Source organism: Vipera berus (assembly GCF_964194415.1).
Source record: "Vipera berus genome assembly, chromosome: 6".
NCBI classification, from domain to species: Eukaryota; Metazoa; Chordata; class Lepidosauria; order Squamata; family Viperidae; genus Vipera; species Vipera berus.
Window position 1 is genome coordinate 84,173,656 of NC_138208.1, and position 20,509 is coordinate 84,194,164.

Below are 20,509 nucleotides of genomic sequence, written 5' to 3' on the forward strand. Positions count from 1 at the left end.
AATCATGCAGATCAAATTGGGATGTCTATGGAGATTCTCAATCATCTAGATCAAGGATAGGCAACCTTGGCTCTTTTATGACTCGTGGACTTCAACTCCCAGAATTCCAGAGCCAGTCATGCTGAGGGGAAAGGGAGAGGTTTCCAAGCTGAGCCATGCTGGCTCAGGGATTCTGGGAGTTGAAGTCCACGAGTCATAAAGAGCCAAGGTTGCCTACCCCTGGTATGGGATTGGACTAGATCTCCAAGGTCCCTTCCAACTCTGTTATTCTATGTTCTAAATTCAGTTGGGGGGAAAAATTAAAAAGAGAAGAAAGAGAAGGAGACTGGAATTTGGCTAAACAAAAGTTGACTGTCCCTATTTTATGACAGAATGAACTGTGGAGATGTAGTCGTTATTATGGATAATAATTGATAGGACGGAGAACTTCAAAGGTCCCCAAAGCAGCAACATGGCCTAGTGTCCAGTCAACCCCAATTGTCTCTCTCAGGCATTTACATTGTGGACCGGCAATTCCGTTCTCCGGATGAGTCTTGCAATCAACTGACCCAGTTCCTGTATGCATTCTGCCAACAGTCAAGACGACAAAGAATTGTCCAGAGGAACCGAACAGAAAGGCTTTCAGATCTGCTGGACTGGAGATATTTAGGGAGAGTAAGTAAGGTTGATATATAGTCTTGGTTTAGATCAGGTGTATCCAACCTTGGCAACTCGTGGACTTCAACTCCCAGAATTCTTTAGCCAGCCATGCTGACTGGGGAATTCTGGGACTTGAAGTCCACAGCTATTGAAGTTGCCAAGGGTGGACTGATTTAGGTTATTTTCTGGCAGGGGTGGTCTGCAAAATGTAGCCCAAAATGTCAAAGTTATAGCCCAATTAAAGTTTTGCTTGTTGTTTATAGGTGTTGCATTTTTGCAACTTTAATCACATCTTGAGTTGTGATTGATATCTTGACCCTTATTTACCATACCCTGCAGACATCTTTTATTTTGCAAACTGCAGATATTAACATTTAATAGCTACTCTCTCTCTCTCTCTGTGATTAAAAACGGTTAAACTTTCTCTTGATTTGAATTTCAGAGTCCATTGTTATTTGAACTATTTTATTGACAGATTTCTCTGTTTCCTCTTACAGTATTATATGCATGCCAGACACTTAGCTCTGAGTCGGACTTTTCCTGAAAAATTTGAGATGGAACCAAATGCCCCACCCAAGGTAATTATTTTTAAATGAAAGCATTAACAGGCAAAGCCTTTGAACTATGGTGCTGGAGAAGACTCCTGCGAGTCCCTTGGACTGCAAGGCGATCAAACTGGTCAGTCCTAGAGGAGATCCACCCTGACTGCTCTTTAGAAGGCCAGATCCTGAAGTTGAAACTCAAATCCTTTGGCCACCTAATGAGAAGGAAGGACTCACTGGAGAAGAGCCTAATGTTGGGAAAGGTTGAGGGCAAGAGAAGAAGGGGACAACAGACAATGAGGTGGCTGGATGGAGTCACTGAAGCAGTAGGCGTGAGCTTAAATGGACTCCAGAAGTTGGTAGAGGACAGGAAGGCCTGGAGGAACGATGTCCATGGGGTTGTGATGGGTCGGACACAACTTCGCAACTAACAACAACAACATTAACAGGCAAATAGCTGGGATTATAAACATGTCACCTTTTGTAGAGAGAGAGAGAGAGACAGTGTGGTGTAATAGTTAATGGCACCAGGTGAGAAACCAGGAGATGGTGAGTTCTAGTCCTGTCTTCACTTTAAAGCCAGATGGGTGATCTTGAGCCAGTCCCTCTCTCTCGTCCCTAAGAAGGAGACAATGGCAAACCACTTCCAAAAAATCTTGCCAAGGAAACTGCAGGACCTTGTCCAGTCACTAGGTGTCGACACTGAACTAGAAGGCATCCTTCCAAAAAAAAAACATTCATATGAAGGAAGTTTCGTCATTTCCTTTGGGTCGTTTTCTCTTGCTTAGCGCAGAGATCCCCAACCTTTTGGGCATCGGGGACCGGTTCCATGGAGAGAGGTTTTTCCGTGGACCGGAAGGGGCTTTGCTTGATTGTGCGCCCTGATTGGGGACCCCTGGCTTAGCGTCTTTTGTTCAATATCCAGTTTTTAAATATATTCATCCAAATATAGTTGTAATTTCATTACTAACAAGATGTCCAAGGGTGGAAATTTTCTTTCTTTCTTTCTTTCTTTCTTTCTTTCTTTCTTTCTTTCTTTCTTTCTTTCTTTCTTTCTTTCTTTCTTTCTTTCTTTCTTCTTTCTTTTTCTTTCTTTCCTTCCTTCCTTTCTCTCTCTCTCTCTCACTCTTTCTTTCTTTCTTTCTTTCTTTCTTTCTTTCTTTCTTTCTTTCTTTTTCTTCCTTCTTTCCCTCTTTCTCTTTCTTTCTTTCTTTCTTTCTTTTTTCTTTCTTTCTTTTTTCTTTCTTTCTTTCTCTTTCTTCCTTCTTTCCCTCTTTCTTTCTTTCCCTCTTTCTCTTTCTTTTTTCTTTCTTTTTTTCTTTTTTTCTTTTCTTTCTTTCTCGCTTCCTATTTCTCGATTCCTGAAGAGGACTTAGCTAGACCTTATCCTTTGATATGTGTATTAGGTATGGGTAACGTGTTTGGGGGTTTGAGGAAGATTGAGTAAACGATTTTTCCCCCTTTTCTATATTTACTTGATTGACTTAGTTTCAGCTTGACTGTCAGTTATGTAGCAGAGACACTGATTCTCAGTCCATTGTGGATTCTGTGGATGTTCTCAGGGAAGATGGAAAGAGTATAAAGAACAAAATATATTTTGATATAAAACCTCCCAGAAGTATTTCAGATTTCCCAGGAGTAGCTAACTACTACATTATAGGTTGGACTTCAGCTGTTAGCAATCTTAGCTAGTACAATCAATGCCCAGGGAACTGTGAGGGTGGTTAACCAGAACATCTGGGAAGGTACGTGTGGTCTACTCCCCCTTCCACATCTGTATGTTTTATTTCCTCTTTTTTTTTACTTCTTTCACAGACTGAGGGTTTTCGTTACCCACGTCCTTCATCGGTTCCTCCCTCACCTTCCGTTTCTCAGCACAACAGCCCCCACCAGAGCGATGAGGAAGTTGAAGATGATGAAAGATACGACGAGGAGGAAGAGGCTGAGCGGGACAGGCAGAACATAAAATCTCCCTTCTCCTTCTCCGCTATGCCAAGGAGGCAGAAGAAACAGCATGGGGAATACAGGAACTAATCCATCAAACCCTCCATTCATGGCCTTGAGTTGGTGCTACTTTCTCAAGAGATACACACGTCAACCTAGAGGCCAGAGGGCTGTACTAGACAGGCAGCAAACATTAGGGAATCCTGCAAGAACCAAATACCAGAAATAAATTGAATTCCTACTTTTTCCTACTGTCAGTTATTCTGATGGTGTTTGTTTTTTTTTTTTTAAAAAATCATCTTCCTCTTTGGAGTTAGAAGACGATGCTATTAAAGATTAAAGATTAGGATTGCCTCTCGACTCTTGCTCTGCCATTGTTCAATATCTTGAGGTTGCTGGAAGTCAAAGGGTTTGTGGCTTGTATATTTTTAGGCAAAGAAAACGACACCAGTGATGCTGTTACTATACTGTAGTTGTACATAGGCAAAGTCTGAAGATTCTTCTTACGAGGGTAGAAAAGTCGGATCTTTCAAAGTCTTTCGACCGTGAGGACACCGGGAGAAAGTACCTCTACATCAGGAGGGTCCAACTTTGGCAACTTTAAGACCTGCGGACTTCTAGTCTAATTAAAAAAAAGGACTAGGAGTGACAGGATAGCGGGGACTGCCACACAGAAGAGGGCGGGGGGTGTCAACCTATTCTCCAAAGCACTTGAACGCAGGACAAAAAGCTATGGATGGAAAATAATAATAATAACAATAACAACAACAACAACTCCAATAACTCCAGCAAAGTTTCAAAAAACTGCACTACTCGGAACATCTTACATTTTAAGGAGATACCTTGTTGATACCTAGGATGCTGGCAGAAACCCGTCTCAACCATTAGTGCCAGTCACTTTGAGTGTTCAGTTGACTGAGTTTCATGTTTAATGAATAAAAATTATATAATATGATGATGATGATGATGATGATATAATAATAATAATAAAAGTTGGAAAGTGCCTTGGTGGTCATCTAGTCCACCCCCCTGCTCAGGCAGGAAACCCTATGCCATTTCAGACAAATGGCTGTCCAGTCTCTTCTTAAAAACTTCCAGTGTTGGAGCATTCACAGCTTCTAGAGGCAGGTTGTTCCACTGGTTAATTGTTCTAACTGTCAGGAAATTTATCCTTAGTTCTAGGTTGTTTCTCTCTTTGGTTAGTTTCCACCCGTTGCTTCTTGTCCTGCTTTCAGGTGCTTTGGAGAATAGCTTGACTCCCTCTTCTTTGGGGCAGCCCCTGAGATATTGGAAGACTGCTATCATGTCACCCCTCGTCCTAATCAAGGAGAGAAGCAATCTAGAACTAAAAAGGAATTTCCTGACAGAATAATAGTAAAATGGATTGCCTCCATAAGTTGTGGATCCTCCATCACTAGAGATTTTTAAGAAGAAATAGGACAGCCATTTGTCTCAAATAGTACAGGGGGTTGGACTAGAAGACCTCCAAGGTCCCTTCCAACTCTGTTATTTTGCTGTTTTGTTAAAATCTTTGCCCAAAAATTCACCTTTAAGTCAGGAAAATTAAAACCCCATCACCATTTAATAGATGCAATTTAGATAAGGAAAATCTAGGATCTTTCCCAGAAAAATGTTGACTATCCTATCAAGCAGTTGTAACAGTATTAAAATAAGAATGCCTCTGAGTCAATATCTGTCTTGAACATTTATTTTTATGGTATTTACAGTATTTTTCCTCATAATCCCAATAAGACTTTGATACATCTATTTACATCACTATTAAGATAAACAATTTGATATATTTGCGTCCATAAATGAAAAATGCAGTGGGAAATATATGAGACATAATCCATTTATTTCAATAGTGTGATAATTTACTAAATGGTTGCACAATATTCAGTCTGTTTTGACATGGAGTAAAAGGAAGACAAACAACTGGCTAAATATAACTCTACAGCAAAGATTATATTAATTACTCAGATATTAAACATACAACCTCAAAAGCTGTTTAAAGAATCATTTGCTTTCTTCTAAATTTTGTACGGCCTTCCTTTCCCACGCTTTCCCATTTCTGGACTATTTCTTCAAAATATTTGAAGAATCTACCCTACTTCCCAATGAAAATAGTTCTAGTAAGAGATTTAAACTATAAAATGTTGAAGTAGAAGACCTTTCTTTTTTCTCACACAGCATATCTTTTCTTCCAAAATTCATACCGCCTTTTGTAACAAAAACATTTGAGTATCTTGTCACATGTCAGCCAGCCACAGATAACCACTTGCTATCAATAACAATAATTCCAATATTTAAGATGCTGCCCCAAACGAGAGGGGCTCAACCTATTCTGCAAAGCACCTGAAGGCAGAGCAAGAAGCAGTGGGTGAAAACTAATCAAGGAGAGAGAGCGCCAACCTAGAACTAAGAAGAAATTTCCTGATAGCGAGAACAATTAATCAATGGAACGCCTTGCCTCATTCCGGAGCAAATAAATTTGATAATAGTAGCAGGCGCCTTGGGTGCAATCCCGAAACAACTGGAGCTCCACTTGAACACCATCTGCATTGACAACAACATCACTGGTCAATGGTGAAAGGCAGCTTCATTTGGAACAGCTGCAACCTTGCCTTTAACCCTATCAACCATCCACATCTGCCTATCTTGGGTTCTTGGGAAGGATTCAATAGGCGGACAAAAATGTCTAGTCAAGTCAATGTCTAAACATCTGGCTGACTTGTGTGACAAAACCTGATAAAAAAAATAGTAGCAAGTGCCTTATGTGCAATCCCAAAACCTTTGGAGCATCTTTTGAACCCTTTGTTTGGCCTTAACAAAGTTCCCATCAATCAATTGCAAAAGGGAGGTTGACTATCCAACATGCACATCTGCCTATCCCAGATCCTGAACGACTGGCGAGGTGGACAAAAATGACAAATCCAGTCTAGACATCTGGCTGACTAAATGACAAACCATAATAATTGTAATTATTAGTATCCTCCCCTAGATGTGACTGTAGTGCTTCTCACAAGACACTGCATTGTACGGGTGACTAGCTGCCATCTGAGAGCTCATAGAGAAAAAGCAGATTTTCTCCAACTAACGAACACTGCACTTAATTGGATAAATGGCCTAGAGCAGGGGTAGGCAACCTTGGCTCTGTCAGCGTATTTCCCCCAACAATCTGGTTCCTCATTTTACCGACCTCGGAAGGATGGAAGCTTGAGTCAACCTTGAGCTGGTCAGGATCAAACTGCTGGCAGCAAGCAGAATTAGCCTGCAGTACTGCATTCTAACCACTGTGTAACCACAGCCCTTCCTTCCTTCCTTCCCACTTAGCAATAGCACTTAGACTTATATACCACTTCACACTGTTTTACACCCCTCTCTAAGCAGTTTACAGATCAGCCTATTGCCCTCAACAATCTGGGTCCTCATTTTCCAACCTCGGAAGGATGGAAGGCTGAGTCTATTTTGAGCCGGTGAGAATCGAACTGTCGAAATGCTGGCAGTCAAGAGTCAGCAGAAGTAGCCTGCAGTACTGCCTTCTAACCACTGCGCCACCAGGCCTGATCTTGCTCACCATCTAACCATGTAGTAGGACTGTATTACTATTATCCTTCTCTCAAAGGCGCTTTTTCAAAAAGCAACTGGATTTCCTTCTTTCCTTGAAGACATTTCGCTTCTCATCCAAGAAGCTTCTTCAGTTCGGAAGCTTCTTGGATGAGAAGTTGAACATCTTCAAGGAAAAACAAAGTCCAGTTGCCTTTTTGGAAAACCACCTCTGGAACAACCAGGACCTGGATGACTGAATCTCCATAGATATTATCCTTTTCATCTTTCCTATTATCTACTCCTAGTGGTATCTTATGACTATCACCTACCTGTTGGTTGTATCTTATGGTTTATGGTTGTATGATTTATGATTTATCACTTTGTTGCTTGTATGTACACTGAGAGCTTATGCACTGAAGCAAATTCCTGTATGCCCAATCACACTTGACCAATAAAGAATATTTTATTCTATTTTTTTTTAAATCAAAAGTGCAAATGCTGAGGTGCAGAAGAAGCTTCATGTTTTCTTTCAATTAAAAAAAATTAAAAAGGCTTTCATTTGTGCATCAACTCCACGATTTCTAGTTAACTTTTCTAGAAATATCTAAAGAACCTCATCTGGTGTATGAATCACTCTCTTATCCCAAAATATCTTAAAGATTGTAGCTTTGTATGCAATAGTGCATCTCTCTCATATCTATTTATTTATTTATTAGGAGAAGCCATGAAACGGGTTTGGATCTATTATGGATTCAAAAACTGTGTAGTACCCAGAATTATGCTGGAAAGAGATAAATAACCAATTGTGGGAAGTGATCCAGAACTGATTTCCTATGATGGAGTACTTTTTTGGTAAAAAAAGTTTTACAATTATATTTATAGTATTTGTAAAATATTTTTTACCAATTTCAGAGAGTTGTTCACCTAAGGATGCCATCTTTGATCTTAATACATTTGCAAAACTCAATGGAAAGTAAAAAAAAAATGCAGGTTGAACATAACAACAGCATATTGTTGGGGGCAATTAAGCTGACTTTGTAATAATGCCGCTTGGGGGGTGTGTGTGAAAGCCCTAATAAGCAGGCATATACATAGAATGAAGGCTACTGCTAAGCTTGTAAGCCGCCCTGAGTCTTCGGAGAAGGGCGGGATATAAATGGAATTAAAATAAATAAATAAAATAAATATCAACATATGGCTGAGCTGGAAAAAAAATGCCTTTAATTGTTTAGTATTGATACTGCAGAATGATTGACGTTGAGAAGATGTTGACCAGCCACCAGCTCAGGTATGTTAGGGAAGGAAATTGAGAAAATGAACGAGAAAAATGGTCTTGTACAACAGAATATATTTTCCTTTTAAATTCACACCATATAATTCCCATTTAAGGTTGGAAATCTTTCACCAATGTAATAGACCATCAGCAAAATATCCGGGCGTCTCTGGAGTCTTTCGTTCATCTTCTAAAGGAAACAAAAACAGTGATTATGAGGGGTACAGTGATGGGTTGCACACAAAGGACCCCTTCCCATTATCAAGATTATCTAGGCATGAACTTCATGTATCAGAGATTTAAATCTTGCATTTTCTCCAGGCCCTCGAAGTCAGCTTGTACAGGTAGTCCTCAACTTATAACCATGTATTTCCTAACCGTTTAATAACTACAGTGATTTGTTAACAACTGTGGCAAAAAAGGTCACGAAATAGGGTCCAATTCGGTTAACAACACCTTGGAAAAAATACAGAGAAGAGCAAGAAAGGTGATGAGGGGGGTCTGGAGGCTAAACCATATGATGAATGGTTGGGGGAACTGAGAACGTCTAGTCCAGGGGTAGTCAACCTTGGCTCTTTTATGACTCGTGGACTTCAACTCCCAGAATTCCTGAGCCAGCCATGCTGAGGGGAAAGGGAGAGGTTTCCAAGCTGAGCCATGCTGGCTCAGGAATTCTGGGAATTGAAGTCCACGAGTCATAAAAGAGCCAAGGTTGCCTACCCCTGGTCTAGTCTAAAGAAGAGAAGGACTGGGTGATATCATAGCAGTCTTCCAATGTTGAGGGGCTGATACAGAGAAGAAGAGGTCAACCAATTCTCCAAAGCACCTGAAGGCAGGACACGAAGTAACAAGTAGAAGATCATTAAAGAGAGAAGCAACCTAGAGTTAAGGAGGAATTTCCTAACAGTGAGAAGAATTAATCAGTGGAAGGGCTTGCCTCCAGAAGTTATGGATGCTCCATCATTTAGAGGTCTTCAAGAAGAGATTAGGCAACCATATGTAATAATAATAATAATAATAATAATAATAATAATAATAATAATAATAATAATAATAATAATAAGAAGAAGAAGAAGAAGAAGAAGAAGAAGAAGAAGAAGAAGTAGTAGTAGTAGTAGTAGTAGTTGTTGGAAGGGACCTTGGAGGTCATCTAGTCCAACCCCCTGCTCAGGCAGGAAACCCTATACCATTTCAGGCAAATGGCTGTCCAGTCTCTTCTTAAAAACTTCCAGTGTTGGAGCATTCACCACTTCTGGAGGCAGGTTGTTCCTGTCTGGAATGGTATAAGGTCTCCTGCTGCAGGTCAGACTATGGAGGCAGGTTGTTCCTGTCTGGAATGGTATAAGGTCTCCTGCTGCAGGTCAGACTAGAAAACCTCCAAAGTCTCTTCCAACCCTGTTGTTCTATGTTCTATCCTTAGGAATGAAAATTCTGGTCCCAACTGTGCTTGTGAGTCAAGGACTACCTGTACGGAGATCATCTGGACTAGGAGAAAATAATTGATCCAAAGTCACCCGAGAAGTTCCATTCTTCCAGGTCAACGAAATAATCACCACGCCCCATTTCAAAACAGCTGGTAGGGACAAATGTACCCAAACAGACTGAACATTTTTGTGCTAGGTAAGTGGAAGACTGATTCCTAGTGCATCCTGTTGAAGAACTAAATTTGATATTAATTAATTAATTAATTAATTCGCTACAGCCACTCATCTCAATGACTGAGTCGCTTACAATTACACACACGCACACACACACACACACACACAAAATTAAAAATACTAAAAACACTTCAAAACAATAAAAACATAAAAATATACCAGGTGACCCCCCAATACCTTCAGAGGTACAAAGAATTTCCTTTTTCCCTCTGGGGCCAAACCCCATTTCGGCTACTAATTCCACAACTTAAAAGATATTTTAATGTAATGATAGTTTTACTGGATAGCTACAGAGGTTTTAGCCACTGTATTGAAATTCAAATAATCATCGTAATCATGCGGAAGACGAATCGGCTTAATAAATGCTCCTCAAAAATTAAAGTGAAGCCCCCCCTTTTTTTGCATTTACAGGAAGTTTTCGAGCTTTCACCTTCGTTTTGCATCTTCTGCAGGGAGGAAAGAAATACCAGCGCAGCTTCAGCAAGCGTTAAAGGGTTCACATTCTGGCTGCTGGTTTCTGCAAAGGAAAAAAAAAATCTCTTTAATTTCACAACATAGGAATAACAGAAGGACAGAGTTGGAAGGGACCTTGGAGGTCTTCTAGTCTGACCCCTGGCTCAAGCAGAAAACCCTGTTCTATTTCAGACAAATGCTAACCCAATCTCTTCTTTAAAACCTCCAATGTTGGAGCATCCACAACTGGATATGGACAGGCTCAACCATAGTTTCAATTGTGAAACAGTGATCATCCTAGACCAGGGGTCGGCAACCTCGGCTCTTTTATGACTCGTGGATTTCAACTCCCAGAATTCCTGAGCCAGCTATGCTGGCTCAGGAATTCTGGGAGTTGAAGTCCACGAGTCATAAAAGAGCCGAGGTTGCCGACCCCTGTCCTAGACCTAGATCAAACCAAGCCCCAAAACACTAGGGAATTTGTCTCAAAGGTACTTTTTCAAAATGAAGTTTCGAACCAACAAAGATTCTTGGATGAGAAACAAAATGTCTTCCTCCCGGGGAAAATAAACAGTCCAGTTGCCTTTTGAAAAAGCACCTTTGAGACAACTATGACCTGGATGACTGAGAATCTCCACAGATACTAGGAAGTTTCTAGAAGCCTGGCACTCAGACAAATAGACATAAAACAATATAGAGAGAGAGACTATGCTAGGGGTGGGGAACTGTGGCTCTTTTATGACTGGTGGACTTCAACTCCCAGAATTCCTGAGCCAGCATGGCTCAGCATGGAAACTTCTCCCTTTCCCCTCAGCATGGCTGGCTCAGGAATTCTGGGAGTTGAAGTCCACGAGTCATAAAAGAGCCAAGGTTCCCCACCCCTGGACTATGCAAAAGAGATAATCAACAAGCCCCCAAAAGGAACAAAAAGACCAAAACACCTCCCCATAGCTATCTAATGAGCATAGATTAAGTCCAAGATTAACATCAGAGGTGTTACGTCCATCAAGTGTAAATATGTCTATGCCAGGCACGCAGTACAACTGCATTGCTTTTATTTTGAAAGCAACTCCCCCCCCCATTTTAAGTATGTGCATGCATGCATGCGCCTACACTCCTTCACAGCCCTATGGTTTGGCCCGTCCCAACAGTTACAGTTTCTCATGTGGCCCCTTGGAAAAATTAAGTGCCCTCCCCTGCTTCAGACTCCTTGGCCTGGTCTGGGAATTCTGGGAGTTGAAGTCCCAAGGCAGATGAAATAAGGCCGCCTTGGGACTTGGCTGGGGAAGCTCACTTTTTGATAAAGGTGTCATCCACATCCCCGGGCTCTCTTACCTTGCATCAACCTGTCATACATGGCCTTTTGCTGGCTCTCCTCTGAGATAAACCGACGGCCGTCTGGAAACCCAAAAAAATAATAATGGAAAGGTCATCTGACCTCTTCCCTGAATCAGAAGAAGCTTCAAATCCAAAAATGCCAGGGAATTTCTAGAAGCCTGGCACTCTGACAAATCAGCCCTCAATAGACACAGAGACATTAACAACATCTGTAAAGTATACAAAAGAGACAGTCAACCAGCCCCAAAGAGAAAAAGACTCCAGCACCTCTCCACTAATAATCGGCACCCAGATCAGCATAGATCAGGGGTCTTCAAACCTGGCTCTTTTTATGACTTGTGGACTTCAACTCCCAGAATTCCTCTTGCCTGGCTGAGGAATTCTGGGAATTGAAGTCAACAAGTCATAAAAGGGCCAGGTTTGAAGACCCCTGGCATAGATTAACTCCAAGGTCAACTTCAGACCAACAGTCAAGTAAACACCCCAATCAAGAAACTGCCAAAGAAGCCAACAGCCAAAGAATCCCTAAGACTGCCCCCACCCAACCAGACAGCAAGACATCAGTATATAAACTGACAGCAAACCGCACTCCTTACTAGCACTGATGATGTTACCCAGTTGGGTAATGAAACGTTTGCAAGAAACCAAGCAAGTTCAGAGAGCACCAGGGACCCCCTCAAGCTTCAAATTGTCTAGTACCTTAGAGGTATATCTGACATAGATTTCAATTTACTGGATCAATTCTTAGAATAATAAATTAAGTAATGGATTGCTATTGCACCCAACATTTGTGTTTCGTTATACATACAGGTTGTCCTCGTTCAGTAACTGAATCATTCAGTGGACATTCACAGTTGCAATGGTGACGAAAAAGTAACATTTTGACCAATCTTCGCGTTTATGCCCTCTGCCGGTCTATGCAGGCAGTCCTCAACTTATAACATTCGTTTTTGAAAATTCAAACTTACAATGACCACAGAACACAATTACAGCCTATCCTCAGAGTTACAACTGTCGCACCACCCTCAGAATCATGGGATCTTGAGCCGTGGCAGTATTGCAGGCTGACACAGCCGACTGCCAGCAGTTCAATTCTCACCAGTTCAAGGTTGACTCAGCCTTCCATCCTTCCATGATTGGCAAAATCAGGACCCATCTTATTGGGGGGAATATACTGCCTCTGTAAATCGCTGGGAGAGGGTGGTAAAAGCACTGTGAAGCAATATATAAGTCTAAGTGCTATTGCTAAGTGGTATCTTATGCTTGGTAATCAGCTCACATTTACAACAGTTGCAATGTCTTGCAGTCACACAATTGCAATTTGCCACCTTCCCAGCCATCCTCTGACAAAACAAGTCAATTGGAAGGAGCATTTGCTTAAGAGCCATGCTAATGACTTAATGACCCCCAGTGATTTGCTTAATGACCATAGTAAAAATGGTCGTAAAAATCAGGTCGTCAATGCTGCTAACATCGGGTGTTATTGCTTGGATAACAGATGGAAATGCATTCATTTTTCTCTTTTGCTTTTAGAGCTGGTTGACACTGGGAGGGGGGATGTGGATGAGAGTCCAGTTAGTCATAACAACAAAAAACGAAGCCGTGGGAATTCAAGGTTACTGAGCCAGTTGATAATGATTTGGCGGGCTGGAGAGCTGTGGAGAGAGCCCACGCTTCAAGCTAATTGGGGAATGTGATTTATGACTGTTAATTGGAGGAGGGAATTGTGCTTTGTGTTATGACTCAGGGCCAGCCGGTGGGTCCGGCAGCCGGTTCAGATGTATCGGATGACTCAGATGAGGGGGAGGAGGAGGGTGTGGAAGACGAACCGGCTGATGATGGCTTGGAGGCTTCGCAGAGCCCTCAGCCGGGGCCCTCTTCTCAGCTGCGTGAGCCCGATAGTGCGGAGGATGATGACCCACAGCTGGCCCTGTTCAAGGACGCCCGACGCAGGAGGCAGTCGAGCAGGAACAAACAAAGAAAGGCTGTGGGACTCCTCGGGAGGAGGCACAGGGAGACCACGCCCTGAACTCTAAATAAAAGGAGTGTTTGGGGAGGGGCTGGTTGCTGAAAGCAACCCTTCCGCTTGAGGATTCAAGTTCCTGTGTTTCTTGTTCTGTTGTTTTGCTTGTGAATTAAACTTGGCAGACGCTTTGCAACCTCAGACGCTCTCCAGTCTCTACTGCTTGAACAGGGGTTTGCCTTATTACAAGGCCGGTAGTTGGCTGGTTCAGAACACTTTGCTACTTTCTGCCCAGGGGAGGGGAATTCAGTTTTTGGCTTCAACTACGTAGTGCCGATATTATGCTTCTCAAATAAAAGATTCTTTAAGGTAAACAATGCCTTGAAGGTCTTTTGAAGAGTTTCATCTGTCGGAACCATGACACAGGTGCGGTCATGTAAGGAGTGGCTTAATGACTACATTGCTTAGCTACCAAATTTCCAGTCCAATTGTGGCCATAAGTCAAGGACTTCCTGTAAAGCAAAGGAAAGCTGAGGTAATATCATAAGCCCAGTTGAAGCTTCACCAATCATTTGTCGTCTTGACAACCAAGTTTAGCTAAATGAGAACTGCCTGCATTTCAATTTTACGAGATAGCTCAAGAAAACCTTGTTGAACAAGGCATGAAGCGGGCCCTGTTGTGAAAATGAAGTCATAATTCACGGGTTCACACTGTGTGCTAAGCCATAATATGTTCATTTATGGGTGGTACACTGGGCTTTGTAACCTGGGATGAATGTAGTAGTCACTGCAAAACACACGTTTGATTCTTATTGCCAACATTTTGACCGTTGTTGAAAGTGCAAGGAAACCCCACTTCTTGCCCCTTTTCTGCAGATAAATTAGCATTGGGACTTACGGGCACCCTTCAAATAGAGCATAGCCTGAGGAGTCCAGTTTCTTCTTTGGAAGTGACCCTTTGGATGAAAATGAGAAAACAAACACACAGATGATGAATATAACCAACAAACCTGGCTTCTATCAGTGCACAGACTCAGCTTCAGGATTTAGTTTTCCTGTCCTTCCATATGGTCTCTCTCTCTCTCTCTCTCTCTCTCTCTCTCTCTCTCTCTCTCTCTCTCTCCCTCCCTCCCTCCCTCCCTCCTCTCTCTCTCCTTCTCTCCCTCTCTCCTTCCCCCTCTCTCTCCTTCCCCCTCTCTCTCCCTCTCTCTCCGCCTCCCTCCCCCTCCCTCCCCTCTTTCTCTCTCCTCCCCTCCTCCTCCACCTTCCTCTCTCTCTCTCTCCCTCTCTCTCTCCCTCCCTCCCCATCTCCCTCCCACCCTCTCCCCTCCCTCTCCTTCCTCCCTTCCTCCACCCCGTCCCTCCCTCTCTCTCTCCCTGTCTCTCTCCCTCTCTCCTTTCCTCCCTCCCTCCCTCTCTCTCTCTCCCTCTCTCTCCCTCCCACCCTCCCTCTCCCTCCCACCCTCCTTTTCTCTCTCTCACCCTGCCTCTCCCTCTCCCTTCCTCTCTCTCTCTCTCCCTCCCTCCCTCTCTTCCTCTCTCCTTTCCTCCCTCCCTGCATCTCTCTCTCCCTCCCTTCTTCTCTCCCTCCCTCCCTCTCTCTCCCTCCCTCCCCCTCTCCCTCCCACCCTCTCTCCCTCCCTCCCTCTCCTTCTCTCCCTTCCTCCCTCCCCGTCTCCCTCCCTCTCCCCCTCCCTCCCTCTCTCTCTCCCTGTCTCTCTCCCTCTCTCCTTTCCTCCCTCCCTCCCTCTCTCTCTCTCCCTCTCCCTCCCTCCCACCCTCCCTCTCCCTCCCACCCTCCTTTTCTCTCTCTCACCCTGCCTCTCCCTCTCCCTTCCTCTCTCTCTCTCCCTCCCTCCCTCTCTTCCTCTCTCCTTTCCTCCCTCACTGCATCTCTCTCTCCCTCCCTTCTTCTCTCCCTCCCTCCCTCTCTCTCCCTCCCTCCCCCTCTCCCTCCCACCCTCTCTCCCTCCCTCCCTCTCCTTCTCTCCCTTCCTCCCTCCCCTTCTCCCTCCCACCATCTCTCCCTCCCTCCCTCCCTCCCTGTCTCTCTCCCTCTCCTTTCCTCCCTCCCTCCCTCTCTCTCTCCCTCTCCCTCCCTCCTTCCCTCCCTCTCTCTCCCTTCCTTTGATGCAGCTACCAGTATGTTTATTATCCAGTATATTCTTGCTAAAGAATTGTGTGAAGAGAGAATGCAGACCTGACATTTGGTTTTTAGAGAACAAAGTTTAGAAGTGGTCTGGTCCAAGAACAGAACTTACACCTTAATATTGTCAGGCTTGGGAGCCGACTTGGGAGCTGAAAACAAGATTGCCTGAATTTTCTTTTAACAAGATTTATTAAAAGGCTAAGGCAGGGGTGTCAAACCCGCAATGTCACGTGACGTGTCGTGACATATCGTGACTTTTTTGCCATTGCCGCGCAATGGGGTGAGCGCGGTTTTGCCATGACGCATCCGGCCCGTGGGCCGGTAGTTTGACACCCCTAGGCCAGACATGTCAAACACAAGGCCCAGGGGCCAGATCCGGCCCGCGAAGTGGTTTCATGTGGCCCGCGAAGCCATCCTGGAAACAGTGAGGGAACGGCCCCCACTGCCTTGGCCCTGGCCCAGAGACCCTCCTTCTGCCAGAGACCCTCAGATCTGTCCCACTCCTGCCCAGGCCCCCATAGGCACCCTTGATGCGAACGATGTAGAGCTGGCCACGCCCACCCAGTAGGCCATACGCACTCTAGCCACGCCCACCCAGTAGGCCACGCCCACCCTGGCCACGCCCACCCGGCCCCCTGAGGGCAACCGCAATGCTGATGCGGCCCTCAATGAAATTGAGTTTGACACCCCTGCCCTAGGCTAAGGGATAATATTACACAAGTTTCAGCAACTGAATTACTTTCACTTTAAGTCACACAGTTCATTAAGGTGGGAACTCAGCCACCCAGAGTCACCTTACGGGGGAGATGGATGGCAAAAAATAATAATAAACAATTAAGGTGAGACCTGGCTACTGTTTGAAAGGAAGACTTCCAAGGAATACCAGGATTGTAGACAAGTCTAGGAAGTTAAAACAAAAAACAAAAAAAACCCTTCCTGGTAGAAGACAGTGGCAAACCACTTCTGTATGGTTACCAGCACTCATGAATTTACTTAGAGTTGGATTTGACTAGAGGGCAATTTGTCTTTAGCTTGCAATCCGGTATATTGGAGAGCCCGGCCATTGTCTTAGCAGTGGTATTTGAACTTAGTCATTCTGGGAAGACACCATTTCTTTGCTCTGTAAACATAGCACTTATGTTCTGTTAAACTGCCCGAGCGTTGCACAAAAGTAGAGAGTTTACAACAGGGAAGCAACGAACCAACACAAATTTCTCCTTACCTGAGGAACACCCCAGGAAAAAGTGATGAACGATGCCAAAAGGTAGAGGGTCAAAGGACCATTCGCCCGTTGGTGCAGTCGCTAAAAACAGCCAAAGAAAACATGGTGCTAAGTTCTCCATTACTGAGCATGAAAACAAGTGTTCAGCTTTTCAACGTTCAGAATGCCTTTTACGGCATGCTTTGCTCCTATGAGCGATAACTCTTATCTCCTCGATAAGAGTTTATGGGCCTCAAAAGAGTCTTATTCAGTCCTTCAAGATTGTCCAGATAAGGAAGCAGCTTTCATAAAGCTAGAAGACTAGAACTGCCAAGCCTGACTGAGCTTTTCCCCCCCTGCCTGTTATACCCCAATGAATCAGGGCAAAACAGGCCTACATTTCTTCCTAATATTGCCTCCTTATCCAGGACTTAAGGAAAGCTTCTGCTCATTTTATATGTGTAACGGTTTCAGAGTACAGATAGTCCTCCAGTTATAACCATTTAGTGACCATTCGAAATTACAATGGTACAGGAAAAAGTGACTTATGACCGTTTTTCACACTTACGACCATTGCAACATCCCCATGATCAGGTGATCAAAATTCAGATGCTTGACAACTGGATCATATTTATGATGCTTGCAGTGTCCCGGGGTCATGTGATCCCCTTTTGTGACCTTCTGATAAGCAAAGCAAAAGGGAAGCCGGATTCACTCAGCAACTTAGCATCTGCAGTGACTCACTTTTACAACTGTGGCAAAACTCACTTAGCCACTGTCTCACTTAGCAACAGAGATTTTGGTCGTAAAAATTTGGTCAATTGTGGTCGTAAGTCAAGGACTACCTGTATTGCCTGTAGTTCCTCTGAGAGCATCTCCATAACTCTCTATGGCAAACCATTTTCCCTTCTTTTCTCTGCAGGGTAGACCAGCATAGTTATCGTACTAACTTGAGTTTGGCTCTTGACAGGCTCATGACAGTCTATATTAGCATTTCTGGGATTCAAATAAACTAGTTTCCATTCTGTTCGCCAGGACAACATTCTTCTGCAGTTTGGCATTCTCTAGATATGCGAGATTTGAGCTCTCACAACCCAACTCACAGTTATCATGTTTTTTCTTGGCTGAAATTACTTCTAGCAATCATGGCTGAAAGGATATCAAGAGCGCTGGTGGTCCATTCTTGGCAGAGAGAGACTTTTTGTGATAAGGGCATAAAGTGGAAGATAAAAACACCGGTGTTCACTTTCCAGAATAAATATTTTAGCTCTAATCTTACAATGCATTTTGCAAGAAATGGTGAAATAATTTCCTACGGAAGGTCCTACAAGTTATTATACCGAAGCACAGTTATCGCAATCATGATCTTGGAGCAAAATTCCTCTTGAAGCACAGCCAGACTCAGAAAAGAACTAATTATTAACATGATAATCTTAAACACATTTGTTTGTACCTAAAATCCACCAACTATAATGAAGCTTCTGAGCAAATGCATTTGAGATTGTGTTTCATAATTGAATAATTAATTTGCATTAATTGAATGACAGTATAACACACATATAGGGATGCGGTGGCTCAGTGGGTTAGGACGCTGAGCTTGTCGATCAGAAGGTCGGCAGTTTGGTGGGTCGAATCCCGAGTGCCGCGTAACAGAGTGAGCGCCTGTTACTCGTCCCAGCTTCTGCCAACCTAGCAGTTCGAAAGCACGTAAAAATGCAAGTAGAAGAATAGGGACCATTCCGGTGGGAAGGTAACAGCGTTCCGTGCGCCTTTGGTGTCTAGTCATGCCGGCCACATGACCACGGAGACATCCTCGGACAAGCGCTGGCTCTTCGGCTTTGAAACGGAGATGAGCACCGGCCCCTAGTGTTGGAAACGACTAGCACGCATGTGCAGAGGAACTTTTACCTTTACCTTTTTATAACACAAATTCTAACCTCAGGCATATTTATTTGAAAATAAATATTTATTTGGAAAGTAGCATCTGTGTATGGACCAGGTAAAATTTAGGCATCTTTATGCTATGTGCCTATCTCAAAGGTGTTTTGGCTACATTTTTGTGCCTGGAAACAACCTTACTAAACATAATGGGCTTACTTCTAACAAATGCAGCTCAGATTATGGAGTTGCTTCATTTTGATTAAAACATGTTCTCTCTCCCTCTCTCTCTCTATTTTTTATGTGATGTCTATATGTATTTGGTAGCCCTTGAATTACAACCATTCATTTAGTGAGCATTCAAAGTTATAATGGTATTGAAAAAAATAATTTATGACCATTTTTCATACGACTGTTGCATGGTCACGTGATCAAAACTGGGATGCTTGGAAACTGGCATGTACTTAGGACAGTTGCAGCGTCCTGGGGTCACAGAAAATCTTTTGTGACCTTCTCACCAGCAAAGTCAATGGGGAAGCCAGATTCACTTGGCAACCACGTTGCTAACTTAACAACTGAAGGTGATTCACTTAACAACGGCGGCATGAAAGGTCATCAAATGAGGCAAAATTCACATAATAGTCTTGATTAGCAATATAAATTATGGGGGCAGTTTTGGTTGTTAAGTCAAGGACTACCTCTACACACACACATCCACACACACCTAGACATATCGTACATATATAAGTGGGTTCTCTTGGAACAAATACTGAATCAAAAATAACACACAGTTTTAAGAAAATGACTTTTCTACTCAGGGGAAACTTTAAAGAGTACAAAGTTTAATTAACATAGATTTCCAATGAGAGAGGGAGAGGGAGAGGGGGAGGGAGGGAGGGAGGGAGGGAGGGAGGGAGGGAGGGGGAGAGAGAGAGAGAGAGAGAGAGAGAGAGAGAGAGAGAGAGAGAGAGAGAGAGAGAGAGAGAAGCTTCTTGTTTCTTGAAATGAGAACAATTTTTGCTGTTTCAGAATCTAGCCAAACGGCTGATCCAGGCAACGATTAATTCTAGATGAACTAGATATTTGAGCACAACACGCTAAAAATTTCATCCAGTTATGCCTTTCATCTCGACTTTCATAGCTTTCCTCCTACTTAAAAGTGCACATTTTCAAACAGAGATATAAAAGACCTCATGTTAAAATCAAGCTTAGTGTTTGACCAAGATATAGGCAATAATATTTAAAAGTAACTCTTGCAGAATTCTGAATTGCATTTTTTTTGTATGTTAGACTTTGCAAATCTCTCGTTAGACTGCTGACTATATTCTCTGGATTGCAATGACCATGATTCATAAAAGCCACTAGGGGGAAAGACCTGATGTTTCACAAGTTAATACATACTTGATCATCTAGGAACCATGAAGAAATAACTATTATGAATGAACCTTTATTATCAAAGTACAACATGTATACATTGAGATTGGCTGAGCCTCCTACATACATCCTACATTCCTACATACCGTCATTTTCTGCCGTCCTGAAGATCTGATCTTCGGAAGAAGAGAGATTCTGAGAGATAGGTGGTAATCAGATGACATTTTTTAAGGCTGGAAATCCTATTTAAGCCTTCTGAGCAGAAACACCCTCCCCGTTGGAAGCCAAAATGAAGCATTCTGAAGGGACGCCTTGTCAAGGCGGTAGAGACTTGGCGCAATCGACATCTCCTGGAAAAGAGGGCGGGTATTGTCTTCAGGAAAAGTCAGCCAGGATTCTGACATATACATTTCCATCTTTAAACAAACACCTCAGCGTTCATTCGCAGCAATAAAGATATTGATCTTGCAAGATTGAGATCCAAGGAAGACGTAACATGCACGCAACCAGGTGCCTACCTACCTTAGCAAACTGGACACGAATGCATT

At 43.2% G+C, this 20,509-nt stretch overlaps 2 protein-coding genes across 3 annotated transcripts in view; one reads left to right on the forward strand and one right to left on the reverse strand.

The window, feature by feature from the left end:
- GYS2 (glycogen synthase 2) overlaps positions 1-3,551 on the forward strand; it is a gene marked incomplete at its 5' end in the record, with an annotated part of 41,288 nt that extends 37,737 nt beyond the window's left edge. For both annotated transcript variants that reach the window (XM_081330574.1, XM_081330573.1), the window contains 3 exons: positions 491-654; positions 1,137-1,217; positions 2,997-3,551. In XM_081330574.1, coding sequence (XP_081186700.1) covers positions 491-654; positions 1,137-1,217; positions 2,997-3,215 — 464 coding nt within the window. In that variant the 3' untranslated portion in view covers positions 3,216-3,551. The remainder of the gene's footprint in view (positions 1-490; positions 655-1,136; positions 1,218-2,996) is intronic.
- Positions 3,552-8,075: 4,524 nt separating this feature from the next.
- On the reverse strand, positions 8,076-20,113 carry SPX (spexin hormone; the record flags this gene model as incomplete). Its single annotated transcript, XM_081330668.1, has 6 exons — positions 8,076-8,137; positions 10,036-10,122; positions 11,394-11,456; positions 14,258-14,315; positions 16,731-16,811; positions 20,108-20,113. The coding sequence occupies 6 exons, from the start codon at positions 20,111-20,113 to the stop codon at positions 8,076-8,078; spliced, it is 357 nt and encodes a 118-aa protein (XP_081186794.1).
- Between the last annotated feature and the right edge of the window lie 396 nt (positions 20,114-20,509).